The following is a 16,650-nucleotide window of genomic DNA, read 5'->3' as shown; positions in this document are numbered from 1 at the left end:
GCTGCACCCCAGAGGCTGCACAAATAAATCAGTTAAGCACCATGGAACCTCGGAAGTGCTTTAAAAGTGCACCTACCTTATAGACTGACTCCAGATCCAACTGAGCCCCACCAAAACTGGATGATGAAGCAATAATATCCTGTTCTCGGACAGTCTTTTCTTCATCACTTATCTAGAAGGAAACATATGTCATTTAAAAATTAAAGCTCTGCATTCAGTTTCAATAAAGTACTTCCTGTTCTAGCGAAGATTCTATACTGTTTTAAAACTCTCAAAACCCTGATATCTCAAATCATTCCTAATACAATTACTAGGTGATTTTATAATCATCAATGAAGCCAAAATATGGAAGAAAATTTAAATTCAATTTACTTTCAAATTTCTACTCTGCCAATTTCTGAGGACACATACCAAAAGAATAGTAGCAAAGAAACAGAAAGTATTATAATATGAAACAAAAGAAATTATAATAAAAATTAAGGTAATACAGACAAAAAAATGAACATTACCTCAATGTGGAGTTATGTTAATTTATTAAAATACCTATTTGAACTAAGAGTGGAATTTTCTAGCCACAGAAAACAATTTCAAATTTAAATAAAACACTAGTATTTGTAAGAACAACTACAGTCTATTATCTCTAATTATGGCTTTGAAAAAAAATACTGATAGATATGATGAGATAAAAATCATAAACTTCTTTACAGAAAAAGAAAAGATCTACAGATGAAGACGAATTATAAATGATAAACTGGGAAATCTTTGTATCATGTGACGTCTGAGTTACTGTCAATAAACCCCAAGGTAGTAGGGCATAAATACTAATAATGCAAAAGTAAAACAAAGCCAAGATTCATATAACTGAAAATAATGAAAGTAAATTAAAATAATAATGGGATATTATTTTCTACCTATTAAAATGGAAAACGTTAAAATCCACAGGGTTGGAACAATCCTTGCATACAGTACTTTGACAATACACATAAATAAGCATTAAAGTACACTGACGCTAACAATTTCACTTCTAGAATTAATCTTAATAAGAGAACAAATACACAAATTGGGAAATTTTCTTTCATCACAATGCTATTTATAATAATTTTTAAAAGCCTAATGCCCAGAACAGGTATTTGGTTAAAGTACAGTACAATGTGATGTTTAAGTAAAGCAAACCATCATATTCAGATCAGCTTCTCACAGAAATCAAAGAAAATACACTGACAGAAAATTTTAAAGCATCTTCTTTAAGGCACAGAAGATTAGTACATAGAGGTGGGCCCTCTTTAAGTGGGATATCATTAACAAGAGATGCTCCTGCTCTAACGCTGCAGGTCATTAGAGAAATCCCAAGCGTTGAACTTGTTTTAAGGTCATCCCTGATTCAAAGGCCCCAGACATCTGACAGAAGCAAACTCAAATCCTCTCTGAGCAAAGTACATCCGCAGCATGCCTCAAAGGATTTCTGCAAACACATTTGCAAATACTGTACCAAGCACACTGTATTTTATAACAAGGCAAACAGTAAAACATCACTTCATGAGCAAAAACAAAAAGATTCATAAAGTACATAGATAGCAATTGTGTGAAGATTATAAAAGATAAGGATAATGATATCTGCATGAATGAGAAAGTATAAAAAGTGACTGGACAAAGTGGCAGAGACAAAAAGAGACTATCAGACGGGTGGCCTAGTGGTAAAGACGCAGCGCTTTCCCTGCCATGGCCTCGCGTTCAACCCCTGGTCAGGGAACTGAGATCCCACAAACCTCACAGCAAGGCCAAAAGAAAAGTATGAGAAAAGAGAGGCTTTTATTTTGGCTAATTCTGGTGAAGCAACTTCAAAGCAACTCTGCCACAACAGGTAGACTGTCTCTCCTCTCTTGAACCCAGGAGGAGTGAGCAGGGGGCACCGGAAGCTAATCAGTCTCGGTAGGGATCTGCAGCGCAGCATCCAGGGATCTAAGATTCTGGATGGAAATAAACAGTATCCTGACCAGCTGTACCCACAGACTAATGAAAGGAGTAAATAAAAACCTTTCCCAACAAAGATACAATTCTCCTAAGGCTCAATACACTCCTCCAATCAATCTCTAGCACACAGAGAAAACAAACACACAAGGAAACAACGCTCCATGAATGGAAACCAGACTGGTAAAACCAAAAGAAAAGTGTAAGAAATGGAAAAAAAAAAAAAAAACTGGCTTTATTTATAGATTATATGAGTAGAATCCTTAGAAAATTCAAAGAATCCACAAATAAATTATTAGACCTATTTACCTAATTAAGCAAGGTTTCTAGATACAATGCCATATACAGAAAAACTAATTATATTTCTATCTGCCAACAGCTAAGCTTAAAAATGGATTTTTTTCAAAAAACTATCATTTATAACATTCGTTGGATCACTGAAAAAGCAAGAGAGATTAAGAAAAAAATCTACTTCTGCTTTACTGATTACACCAAAGCCCTTGACTATGTGGATCACAACAAACTGGAAAATTCTTCAGGAGATGGGAATACTAGATCACCTGACCTGCCTCCTGAGAAATCTGTATGCAGGTCAAGAAGCAACAGTTAAAACTAGATATGGAACAACAGACTGGTTCCAAATCGGGAAAGGAGTATGAAAAGGCTGTATATTGTTACCCTGCTTATATAACTTACATGGAGAGTACATCATGTGAAATGCTGGATTGAATGAAGCACAAGCTGGAATCAAGATTACCGGGAGAAATAGCAATAACCTCAGATAAGCATATGACACCACCTTTACGGCTGAAACAGAAGAACTAAAGAGTCTCTTGATGAAAGTGAAAGAGGAGAGCAAAAACGTTGGCTTAAAACTCACAATCAGAAAACTAAAATCATGGCATCCGGTCCCATCACTTCATGGCAAATAGATGGAAACAATGGAAACAGTGACAGACTTTATTTTGGGGGGCTCCAAAATCACTGCAGATGGTGACTGCAGCCATGAAATTAAAAGACGTTTGCTCCTTGGAACAAAAGCTATGATCAACCCACATAGCATTTTAAAAAGCAGAGACATTACTTTGCCAACAAAGGTCCATGTAGTCAAAGCTATGGTTTTTCCAGTAGTCACGTATGGATGTGAGAGTTGGGACTAAAGAAAGCAGAGCACCAAAGAATTGATGCTTTTGAACTGTGGTGTTGGAGAAGACTCTTCAGAGTCCCTTGGACTGCAAGAAGATCCAACCAGTCCATCCTAAAGGAAATCAGTCCTGAATATTCATTGGAAGGACTGATGCTAAGGCTGAAACTCCAATACTTTGGCCACCTGATGCGAAGAACTAACTCACTAGAAAAGACCCTGATGCTGGGAAAGACGGAAGTTGGGAGGAGAAGGGGATGACAGAAGATGAGACGGTTGGATGGCATCACCAACTCAAGGGACATGAGTTTGAGTACGTTCCAGGAGTTGGTGATGGAGGGGGAGGCCTGGCATGCTGCCGTCGATGGCGTCGCAAAGAGTCAGACATGACTGAGCAACTGAATTGAACTGAACTATTCATAACAGGATTAAAACTAGTAACAAAATAAATTTAACAAAGGATATGTAAGACTCCAGAAAAAAACTATAAAACCTAACTGGAGAAAACCTAAATAACAGAGAGACATATAAACATGCACCAGAAGAAATAATACTGTACCAATTCTCCTCAAATTAACCTGAAGATTCAATATGCTCTCAAGCAAAATCACAATAGCTTATGTGTCTGTGTTGTTTCTAGAATATACAGGGACAGACAGTGCCAAGGAAAGCCAAAACAGAAAAATAACAAAGTAAGAAACTGACAGACGAGACATGGCAAAAGGGAACAAGAAATGTGTACATCTCATGATACTCTTTCTTTATTAAGTGATTTCCAGTTTAAATATAAAAATACATCAAATATGTGCAATGAACACTTACTAATTTGAAATTATATAAAAATTTAATATACATGCCTGTTCTTCCCACCATTAATGGGGATAATCATAAGCGACTCTATGGATTTTTTTTTTTTTTTGCCCAAATGGTTTTCACAGGATCTGGCAATACTGAAGTTGACACCAAATGTGCTAATCAATCATGTCCCTTTTACAATCACTTATTACAGCAGCAAAGAGTTAGGGAACTCTGAACATACAGATGTTGGTCATAATAATATCTGGGATTTTAACTGAACAAATTCCACAGCAATATAAGCACTACTAATACTTCACCACCACTAATCCAAAACTGGGAAAAGAGTATGTCAAAACTATATATTGTCACCCTCTTATTCAACTTATTTGCAGAGTATGTCATGCAAAATGCCAGGCTGAAATCAAGATTGCCAGGAAAAACATCAATAACCTCAGATATGCAGATGACACGACCCTAATGGCAGAAAGTGTCTTGATGGAAGTGAGAGAGGAGAGTGAAAAAGCTGGCTTAAAACTCAACATTCAAAAAACCAAGATCATGTCATCCAGTCCCATCTGGTCCCATCACTTCATGGCAAATAGATAGGGAAACAACGGAAACTGTGACAGACTCTGTTTTCTTGGGTCCAAAATCACTGTGGACGGTGACTGCAGCCATGATATTAAGACACTTGCTCCTTGGAAGAAAAGCTATGACAAACCTAGTTAGTGTTAGTTGCTCAGTCGTGTCCAACTCTTTGCAACCTCCATGGACAGCAGTCCACAAGACTCCTCTCTCTGTCCACGAAATTCTCCAGGCAAGAATACTGGAATAGGTTGCCATTCCCTTCTCCAGGGGATCTTCCTGGGTCTCCTACATTGCAGGCGGATTCTCTACTGTCTGACAAAAGGCATGTTGCCTCCCCATTGGGGAATCAAACCCCAGTCTCCTGAGTGACAGGCAAGGATACTCACCACTGTACTAACAAAAGCAGAGACATCACTTTGCTGACAAAGGTCCGTACAGTAAAGCTATGGTTTTTACTGTAATTATGTACGGATGTGAGAGTTGAACCATAAAGAAGGCTGAGCACCAAAGAGCTGATATTTTTGAACTGTGGTGCTGGAGAAGACTCTTGAGAGTCCCTTGGACTGCAAGGAGATCAACCCAGTCAATCCTAAAGGAAATCAACCCTCAATATTCACTGGAAGGACTGATGCTGAAGCTCCAAAACTTTGGTCACCTGAAGTGAAGAGCTGACTCACTGGAAAAGACCCTGCTGCTGGGAAAGACTAAAGGCAAGAGGAGAAGGAAGAGGATTAGATGGCTGGATGGCATCACCGACTCAATGGAGACGAGTTTGACCAAACTCTGGGAGGTAGTGAAGGACAGAGGAGCCTTGTATGCTATAGTCCGTGGAGTTACAAAGAGTTGGACATGACTTAGCGATTCAATAACAAAGATGTTTTGGTTTAACTCTGGCATATAATTTGAATTGAGACTCACAGGAGTCTAATGCATTTCTGTATACTAATAACTATCAGAAAGAGAAATCAGGCAAATCCCATTTTGCATCAAAATAAAGATAATATCTGGAAATAAATTTAACCTAGGAGGCTAAAGACCTGTACTCTGAAAACAGTAAGACAGTGATGAAAGAAAAGGAAGACAATATAAGCAATTGGAAATACATTAGATGATTATGGAATGAAAGAATAAATATTATTAAAATGTCCACAACACTCCCAAAAATCTACAGTCAATGCAATTCCTATCAAAATACCAAAAAATACCAAAATGCCAAGAATAGCATTTTTCACAGAACTAGAGCAGTCCTAAACAGTCCTAACTAGAATAAGCCCTAAAATTTGTGTGGAGTCACAAAAGACCCCAAACAGCCAAAGCCATCTTGAAAAGAAAAAAAAAAAAAAACTGGAATAAATATCACACTCCTGATTTCCAACTGTACTACAAAGCTACAGTAATCAAAATAATATGGTACTGCCACAAAAGCAAACAGATCACCAGAACAGAATGCAGAGTCAGAAATAAGCCCACACTTTTCTGATCAATTAATTTACTACAAAGGAGCCAAAAATTTACAACAGGGGAAAGACAGTCTCTTCAATAAATGGTGTTGGGAAAACTGGACAACTACATACAAAAGAATGAAATGGCCATTTTCTAACACCACATTAAAAAAATAAACTGAAAATGGGTTAAAGACTTTAATGTAAGACCTAAAAGCATAAAACCCCTTACATTCCTATACACACTGACAATGAAAAAAACAGAAAGAGAAATTAAGGAAACAACCCCATTCACCCTTGCAAGAAAAAGGATAAAATACTTAGGAATAATTTACCTGAACAAACAAAAGACCTATATATAGAAAACTATAAAACACTGATGAAAGAAATCAAAGACTACACAAATAGATGGAGAAATAAATTATGTTCGTGGATTGGAAGACTCAATATACTGAAAATGAGTATACTACCCAAAGCAATCTACACATTCAACGCAATCCCTGTCAAGATACCAATGGTATTTTTCACAGAACTAGAACAAATAATTTCACAATTTGTATGGAAATACAAAAAAACCTCAAATAGCCAAAACAATCTTGAGAAAGAAGAATGGAACTGGAGGAATTAACCTTCCTGACTTCAGACTATACTACAAAGCTACAGTCACCAAGACAGTATGATACTGGCACAAAGACAAAATATAGATCAATGGAACAAAATAAAAAGCCCAAAGATAAATTCACGCACCTATGGACACCTTATCTTTGACAAAGGAGGCAAAAATATACAACGGAGAAAAGATAATCTCTTTAACAAGTGGTGCTGGGAAAACTGGTCAGTCACCTGTAAAAGACTTTCTAACACCATACACAAAAATAAACTCAAAGTGGATTAAAGATCTAAATGTAAGACCAGAAACTATAAAACTATAAAACTCTCCTCTTAAGAGGAAAACACAGGCAGAACACTAGCTGACATAAATCACTGCAAGATACTCTATGACCCACCCCCCAGAGTAATGGAAATAAAAACAAAAATAAACAAATGGGACCTAATTAAACCTAAAAGCTTTTGCATAAAAGAAAACTATAAACAAGGAAGAAAAAAACAGCAAACGAAACAACTGACAAAGAATTAATCTCCAAAATACACAAGCAGCTCATGCAGGTCAATACCAGAAAAATAAACAACCAATCAAAAATTAGGCCGAAGAACTAAACAGGTATTTCTCCAAAGAAGACATACAGATGGCTAACAAACACATGAAAAGATGCTCAACATCACTCATTATAAGAGAAATGCAAATCAAAATCACAATGAGGTACTATCTCATGCAGGTCAGAATGGCTGCCATCAAGTCTACAAACAAATGCTGGAGAGGGTGTGGAGAAAAGGGAACCCTCTTACACTGCTGGGAATGCAAACTAGTACAGCCACTATGAAGAAGAGTGTGGAGGTTCCTTAAAAAACTGACAACAGAACTGCCGTATTACCCAGCAATCCCACTGATGGTCAAACACAACAAGGAGACCAGAACTGAGAGAGACACATGTGCCCCAATGTCCGCTGCAACACTGTTTACACTGGCTAGGACATGGAAGCAACCTAGATGTCCATCAGCAGATGAATGGATAAGGAAGTTGTGGTACATATACACGATGGAATATTACTCAGCTATAAAAAAAGAACACATTTGAGTCAGTCTAATGAGATGGATAAAACTGGAGCCTATTACACAGACTGAAGTAAGTTAGAAAGAAAAACATCAATATAGTATATTAACATATATATTCGGAATTTAGAAAGACCCTATATGCAAGACAGCAAAAGAGATACAGAAGTAAAAAACAGACTTTTGGACTCTGTGGGAGAAGGCGAGGGTGGAATGATTTGAGAGAATATCATTGAAACATGTATATTACCATACGAGAAATAGATGATCAGTGCAAGTTCAATGCATGAAGCAGGGCACTCAAAGCTGGTGCACTGGGACAACCCAGAGGGATGGGGTGGGAAGGGAGGTGGAGAGGGGTTCAGGATGGTGGGACACATGTACACCCATGGCTAATTCATGTCAATGTATGGCAAAACCCACAATATTTTAAAGTAATTAGCCTCCAATTTAAAAAATTAATTAAAAAAAAAAAACCTCCCAGAAGATAACACAGGCAGTATGCTCTCTGACAGTCCTGGCAATTTTTTTTGGATCTGTCATCCCAGGCAAAAAAAACAAAAGTAAACATGAATATGTGGGACTACATCAAACCAAAAAGCTTTTACAGAACAAGAAAAACTATCAACAAAACAAAAAGGCTGCTTATTAAATGGGAGAATATATTTGTAAATTATAACTGATAAGTGGTTAATATCCAAAATACATGAACAATTCATATAACTTAATGTCAAAAAACAATTTGATTAAAAACTGGGGGGACTTCCCTGGTGGTCCAGTGGCTAAGACTCTGTGCTCCCAATACAGGGGGCTGGTGTTCAATCCCTCATCAGGGAACCAGATCCCACACGCCATAACTATGAGTTTGCATTCCATAACTAAGACTGAGAGCAGCCAAATAAATAAACGGATTTATAAAAAGAAAAACAAAACAAAAATGGGCAGACGAACCAAACAGATACTTCTTCCAAAGAAGACAAACAGATGGCCAACAGGCACATGAAAAGATGCTGAACATCATTACTCACCAGGGAAAGGCAAATCGAAACCAGAGATATTACTTCACACCTGTCAGAAAGGTTATTATCAAAAACATGACAAATAATACACTGTTGGTGCAAACTGGTGCAGCCACTATGGAATAATACATTGTTGGTACAAACTGGTGCAGCCACTTTGGAAAACAGTATGGAGATTCCTTAAAAAACTGAAAATAAACCTTCTGTAAAATACATCAATTCTACCCATGGGTATTTATTTATCCAAAGAAAACAAAAACACTTAACTCAAAAGATACATGCACCCCCATGTTCAATGCAGCATTATTTACAACAGCCAAGATATGGAAGCAATCCAAGTGCCTACTGACAGACAAAAGGAGAAAGAAGATGTGGTGCATATATACACAATGGAATACTCCTCAGCCATGAACAACATCTTTCTACTGTGACAACATGGATGGATCTAGAGTGTATTATGCTAAGTGAAATAAGTCAGAGAAAAACAAATACCATATGATCTAACTTATATGTGGAATCTAAAAACCAAAACAAAAGAACAAACACAGAACAGAAACAGACTCATCAATACAGAGAATGAACTAGTTTTTGCCAGAGGGGTGCAGGATAGGGCAAAGGGCAAATAGGTGAAGGTAATTAAAAGGAACAAACTTCTACTTAAGTCATGACGATACCATGTACTGCACAGGGAATATAGTCAATACTACTGTAATGACTTCGTATGGTGACAGATGGTAAGTAGACGCATAGGGGTGATCACTTTGTAATGTACACAAACAATGAATCATTATGTTGTGTAACTGACACTAACATGACACTGTGAGTCAACTATATTTCAAGTAAATAAATAAATAAAGTGAAATGCCTCCTGAAAATAAACTGGTTTCTAAGAACTTGTCATTTTATTAAACTAACACAGGACTGGTCTTTAGGGGGGTGTACAAAATAAGTAATAAAGTTAGCTAGGCTATCACTACAGCACCTTACAATCAAGGTGTATTATCCCTCCCAAATTAACATCTTCCTGAAAAGATGTATGTAACAAATTGCTCTAAATAAAACTGCATTTCCAGAATGACTTACTTTTTTATTCCAGGGGTGCTTCACCTTCAGTCTGGTTAACTGTCAATCAGCAAAGACCCTGAACATTTGAGCCCTAAAGTTTTCTTTCCACCACTACTCACAATCTCCCACCTTAACCTCTATTTTCCACAACTACCCACCAAATACTAAGTACTTGAATGTTTCAAATGGTATACGGGGTAGTGGTATAATCTTTTTTCAGGCAAAAAATTACACAGGGCTCTAATAGTTTTGATAAAGTTATATTTCCCTATTTTATAATAATGTCGTTTTACATGCTCCTTAGTAACAGAATTAAGGATTTGGGCCGTGGTATCTTTTTCTTTTTGGTATTCTTCATCAAACCATAGAATAGGGAGACCAGGCTCCCTCTGCCAGGGCTCCTGAAAGGCTCAGGAGTTTTGCTGCTGGAGCTGCAAATGCCCCTACACTGAACAAGCAGGTGGTGGAGGCTGGCTGTGTAGACTGCCCTCTGCTCGCCCATGCAGAGTCCCTCTCTGAGGGGGTTACACAACTGCTACCTGCTGCACTCACAAGCAGTCACACGACTTGCCAGTGAAATATGAGCAGAGGTGACACATGTCACTCCCAAGCCAATGCTTTACAAACATGTGATTAACTGGGTTCTCTCCTTCCTCCATCACAGCAACTGGTGAAGTTCCAAACAAAGACTGCTTAATCCACCTGAGTCACGGCACGCAAATGACACAGGGAAGGGCCACCAATGGCCCACAGGAGACGCAGAGTAGGAACAAGAAACAAACCTTTTAGCAGTCTCTGAGGCCTGGGGTCATTGGCTAACACAGCACCACCTATCTTGACTGACCAGTCATCTCCCTCCTCTCTGAATCACACATTTTCATCAATAAATTATCTTGAGCACGTAATTCCAGTATGTTTATAAATTACATATACATATCACTGTACATTAGGTACTGAAAACATGTCCATCCACCCCCCTAAAATGTAAAAGGAATGATATTAAAAACATATAAGTTGTATTACTTACATCCTTCCCACACTCTCAAATGATCATCTTGGGCACGCCACTTTGAAACCACTAGGCTATTATCCTGGCTACTAAAGCAAAGAGATAAACAAATGCTTCCCAGAGATTTATTCTATAAACTTTCAATCATCAATATTCATTCATGTTAATAAACAGTTTGGCCAGTTTTCTCCTTGAATCCACATAGCTTTCTCAAGCCCTGGTCCTTAAACATGGCTATACCCCAGATTCACAGTGGAGCTTTTCAAAATTACAGATCCTTCATACCACTTAGACCTACAGGTTGAAGCACAGAGGTGTGTATTTCTTTAAAAGGTCCTTTAATGACTCTGAAACATACCACTAGTCTAAAACAGTAAATACCAGGGAAGGAATCTTCTTTTCTAAAATAAATTTATCATGTTCTAGAAATACTGCCATCAATTCTAGCATTTGATTTTTTTGTGTGTAGAATTCACTCATTCTGAAACACTGAGGACCTACTATGTACCAAACACAATTTCCAGCAGATGGAATCCAGCTATTAAATAAGCAAAAAAAAAAAAAAAACACTGCTTTCATGCAGCTTATATTTTAATGGGGTGACTCAGAAAATAATAAACTATCAGGTTGTGATCAATGGTGAAAATAAAGCAAAGGGATGTGCTCCAGATGGGACGGATTTATACTTCAGCTGTGTAGTCAATTAAAGCCTCTCAGGAGAAGTGACACTTAATTGGCAACCTGAATGACAAGAGCATCCGAAGCAGAGGTAACAGCTCGTGCTGAAGTGATGGAGAGAGAAAAGCCTAGTGGGCGAGAGGAATGGGAGACCATGAAGCAGGGGCCGGAGTGGGGCAGACAGGGCCCAAGGCCAGGACAGGCCTTTGTGCTAACAACGGTGCACTACGCTGAAATTTGAGGCAGAGGAAAGCTCAGATCTGATTTACCCCGAGATTTTAAGCTTGCTCTGGTGCTGAATGGAGAAGGGATTGTGTTGTAAGGAACTGTATGAGGGAGAAGGCGCTCTACCGGCAGTCGGCAATAGGGAAAAGACACAGGCCTCAAAGAGGAAAAACACAAGTGGGCAGAGCTGAGGCGTGTTTGGGAGGTAGCAGGGCTGACAGGCTACAGATCGAGGGGTGGAGAGACAGACTCCCGGGTGTGGGCTTCAGCCACGGAACAGACGGGGACACCACTTACTGACTCATCTTTTTCTTGATCCGCATCCTCCACTACCATTTATATTTTGTCTCTACACATACTTCTCACACGTGCCTTGTTGCAAGTCACCTCAAATCCTTTGAGGGAAGGGGCATGGCATCAGTCAGTTCAGTTCAGTCGCTCAATCGTGTCCGACTCTTTTCGACCCTATGAATCACAGCACGCCAGGCCTCCCTGTCCGTCACCAACTCCCGGAGTTCACCCAAACTCATGTCCATCGAGTCGGTGATGCCATCCAGCCATCTCATCCTCTGTCGTCCCCTTCTCCTCTTGCCCCCAATCCCTCCCAGCATCAGAGTCTTTTCCAATGAGTCAACTCTTCACATGAGGTGGCCAAAGTACTGCAGTTTCAGCTTTAGCATCATTCCTTCCAAGGAACACCCAGGGCTGATCTCCTTTAGAATGGACTGGTTGGATCTCCTTGCAGTCCAAGGGACTCGCAAGAGTCTTCTCCAACACCACAGTTCAAAAGCATCAATTCTTCGGCGCTCAGCTTTCCTCACAGTCCAACTCTCACACCCATACATGACCACAGGAAAAACCATAGCCTTGACTAGATGGACCTTTGTTGGCAAAGTAATGTCTCTGCTTTTTAATATGCTATGTAGGTTGGTCATAACTTTCCTTCCAAGGAGTAAGCATTTTTTAATTTCATGGCTGCAATCACCAATAAATACAAATCAATGATTTCAAGTACCCGTTTTTCTTAAAATAGAACATATCTATATAGCAGGTAAAAAGTAATAATCCAACAATATTAAAACTTCTAGTTTTATTAATATTAAATATTAATATTTAGGTATTATTTACTACAAAATTAACTTAAAATATTGATAGTAAAAACCAAATTGAAACAATGGGAAGACTGCTTAAAGTATCCAGTATATAATAAAACAATTAGGAATCATTTATAATGAAGTTAACAATTTGTGGGAAAAGCAATTATCATGATGTTAATAGTTATCACTGTTTTTAATAAATATTGGTCCTACACGGATAGTAAACATTGTGATCTATGGAGGGCATGCATTTCCCAAACGCCTTGTGACCCAATCATTACCCCTACTGTAGGGACTGAGGATGGTGGCAAACGCCTTGACTCTCCCACTGAGAGCTAAGATCTATCGGCCTCCCCGTGACTGGGCTGGCCTGGGCCTGCCTGACCACCAGAGCATGGAACGGGGTGCCATGCCCCTCCAGGCTGCACCTCTGAGGGACTGATAGCTTCCATCTCCTGGAGTCCTGGGCGACCAGGAAAGAAGTCCACCTCTTCACCTGCAGGATGCCATGGAGAGGATCCCAGCACTGCCCAGCCTTCTAGAAGTCCTCACCCAGCACAAGGCATGTGTGAAGCTGTCCTGGACATCCTAGACCAGACTGGCTCATGGAGCCCCATATGACACCATGTGAAGCAGAAGAAATCTGCTGTTGAGCCCAGTCTGAACCTCTGACCCTCAAAATTGTGAGATACAATAAAATGGAATTGTTTTAAAACCGTAGGATTAGGCTGTGGTTTTAAGTTTTAATGTTAGTTTTCAGAATTGTTGTTTTAAGCTTGTTGACAAATGTTACGTAGTAATAAATAACCAGGCTTCCCTGGTGGCTCAGATGGTAAAGAATCTACCAGCAATGCTGGAAACCCTGGTTCGATCTCTGGGTTGGGAAGATACCTTGGAGAAGGAAATGGCTACCCGCTCCTGTATTCTTGCCTGGAAAAGCCCACAGACAGAGGGGCATGGCTACTACAGTCCATGGGGTCGCAAAGAGTCGGACATGACTGAGCTACTAACCAGAACACTTATCTACCTAAAATAAAAGTTCATTTAAAACATTTTTTTTAACTTACAATCTAATTCTTATAAAATACTTCCTTCATTTAAACATCCAGAAGAGAATCAAATAAAGGGAAGTATGAAAAAAATTAAACTGTTAATAACTGGTAAATCTCTAGGGAAATCTCCACTTACAAATTATCTGTCATTCATTTATAGTTGCCCAAAACATATAAAGTTAGAAAAATGAATAATAATTTAATATCCTGTCATTCTAATTAGTATGTTGATGTCTCAGTAACTTTGCTAACATGATCCATGTAAAAATCAATCATCTGGTTATTTCATTAATGCCCTTTTCTTTAATAGCATAGGCACATTTGGAATACACTAAAATTTATACCAAAAAGGAAAGATTAATCACTTACACTTAAGCACATTTCTTCTCCCTAGAAAACAAGCCTCTTAAAAAAAAAAAGCTGGGTAATTTATACAAGACTTCTTTAAGTATCCTAAATAAAAGAGCACTCAGTCCTGAGTTGGGCATAACAAGCCTAGACACACACGCAAGCAGCTCAGTCTGAGAGGAAGTATCAGGAAAGTATTCCACCCACCCCACCCCACCCAGCAACGCTCCTGCAGCACCTTCCAGGAGGGGACAGTGCCAACAGGTGACATGAAGAAAAGTAAGGTGCTACTTGTAAGCAGTGTTACTCAACCACAGCAAAAGCTTACGAAAGACAAGTTGACTCCACCAACAGTAACACTGGAAAGCAGCAGTGACTCAGAGGAGAAGGTGAGGTGCCCTCTCGCTACTGCAGGAGGGCAGACGCTCCTGGAGGCCCAGCGCATCCCCAAGCCTGGGGGGCGGGGGTGGGACACACACCGGAGGGCTGCCAGGTGAGGGGCGGAACAGCCTCCCAATGGCCCGGGGGCAGGATGCCCAAGGCCCGGCGCTCAGCCTCTCACAGGAGCGAGAGGTGTGCAGACAGAGAGGTGGCACGTGCCACCGTGGAAGACAGGTGACAGGGGTCCACTCCAGGCAACTCCAGGCACCAGCCTTCAGAGATCAGCACAGCGACCGCTCACTCCAACAGCCGCAGATACACCTGAAAGGCACCAATGGCACCATTGGGCCGTGGCTTTGGCGGAGGTTTACGGATCATCACTAACAGGGCAGCCAGGCAGCTCTCACCATCAAACACTGAGGTTTATTATGAACAGCTTGATGCCACTGAAAGGCCAGAAACCCAGGAAGTCACATGGAGCACAGAAGACAGAAGAAAGTCACTCCCCGTTAATCAACCTCAATTAATCGATCAATCTCGCTTGCTCTCTCTCACACACACACACTCCACCCCAGATCTGAATTGAAAAGCAGGACTCAACAGTGGCCACTTTATGGGACTGAGTCACTCCTAGGCTGGTGCGGTCTAGGAAAATGCCAGTAAATATAGAAAAATATAAAGCAGAGTAACAATGAGTAAACAACACGTTGTGTAATAAATAACGCTGAGTACACAGAAAGCAATGCTAAGAAAATTTATTTAAAAATTCATCTCTAATCCTGAGACCAAATGTAAAAATATATTACAAAAGACAATGGGTTAAATATAAAAGTACTGAACCTTAGTGAAATAAGTGGCAGAGAAAAATCAGATTATATTATTCCACCCCAGTCCAGTTCAGTTACTCAGTCGTGTCCGACTCTTTGCAACCCCATGGACTGCAGCACGCCAGGCCTCCTTGTCCATCACCAACTCCCAGTTTACTCAAACTCATGTCCATTGAGTCAGTGATGCCATCCAACCATCTCATCCTCTGTCGTCCCCTTCTCCTCCTGCCTTCAATCTTTCCCAGCACTGGGGTCTTTTCTAATGAGAGTTCTTCGCATCAGGCAGCCAAAGTATCGGAGTTACAGCTTCAGCATCAGTCCTTCCAATGAATATTCAGGACTGATTTCCTATAGGATGGACTGGTTGGATCTCCTTGCAGTCCAAGGGACTCTCAAGAGTCTTCTCCAACACCACAGTTCAAAAGCATCAATTCTTCAGCGCTCAGCTTTCTATATAATCCAACTCTCACATCCATACATGACTACTGGAAAAACCATAGCCTTGACTAGATGGACCTTTGTTGGCAAAGAAATGTCTCTGCTTTTTAATATGCTATCTGGGTTGATCATAGCTTTCCTTCCAAGGAGCAAACGTCTTTTAATTTCATGACTGCAGTCACCATCTGCAGTGATTTTGGAGCCTGAGAAAATAAAGTCTGTCACTGTTTCCACTGTTTCCCCATCTATTTGCCATCCCCAACCAACGGGCTAAAAAAGCCTGAGTCAGAAACCTAGAGCCAGAATTGAAACAGCTTTGACCAAAGTTCTCAATGAATCTCTTGCACGATTATCTTCACATATGTCCCTTGTCCTTGCCCTTAGTACCCAAATTCAGGCCCTCCAGAGACCCCACCGTTCTCCCAGTCCCTCTCATCTCTTTCACCCGGTCCTCTACAAGCCCCCCACTTTTGGCATACCCACTCTGAGCTCACGCCAAAACATCTCCCACTGTGCCATCCTAACCAGCTGCCTACTCCCTTCCCAGGGTTCCTGCTCCACCTAAGTCGACACAGACTTACCCCTCTCCCCCGACTCTAGCCAGCACCTCCACACATCACTCGAGGCCCCAAAACCATCAGCCCTCCCCATGAAGACCCCGTCCCAGTTCTCATAGAACTTAGGGTTTTTCAGGATGTGGGATTTTCAGGGCTAAAACCAGGAGAGACAGAATCCAAATCCAAACTTTGTTGACCCAGTATCAGCTCCCTTCTTGCCACTGTCCAAAGTGCCTCTCATATCCACGTGAAGACCAGAACATTCCAGGTTCATGGTCCCAGCCCACTGCCCACCACCCCTCCACTTCAGCAGCCCACAGCCCACACACTCTCCCCAGCCAG

At 40.3% G+C, this 16,650-nt stretch overlaps 1 protein-coding gene across 1 annotated transcript in view; it reads right to left on the bottom strand.

Moving 5' to 3' along the window:
- The window catches only part of PRIM2 (DNA primase subunit 2), a 336,446-nt gene that overhangs the window by 266,322 nt on the left and 53,474 nt on the right, over positions 1–16,650 (bottom strand). The window contains exon 6 of the mRNA XM_005899721.3: positions 77–172. Within this exon, the coding sequence (XP_005899783.1) occupies positions 77–172 (96 nt within the window). The remainder of the gene's footprint in view (positions 1–76; positions 173–16,650) is intronic.

This window comes from Bos mutus, chromosome 23, assembly GCF_027580195.1.
Source record: "Bos mutus isolate GX-2022 chromosome 23, NWIPB_WYAK_1.1, whole genome shotgun sequence".
In the NCBI taxonomy this organism is placed as follows: Eukaryota; Metazoa; Chordata; class Mammalia; order Artiodactyla; family Bovidae; genus Bos; species Bos mutus.
The sequence above is the reverse complement of the archived record's forward strand: the minus strand, read 5'-3'. Positions and strand labels throughout refer to the sequence as shown.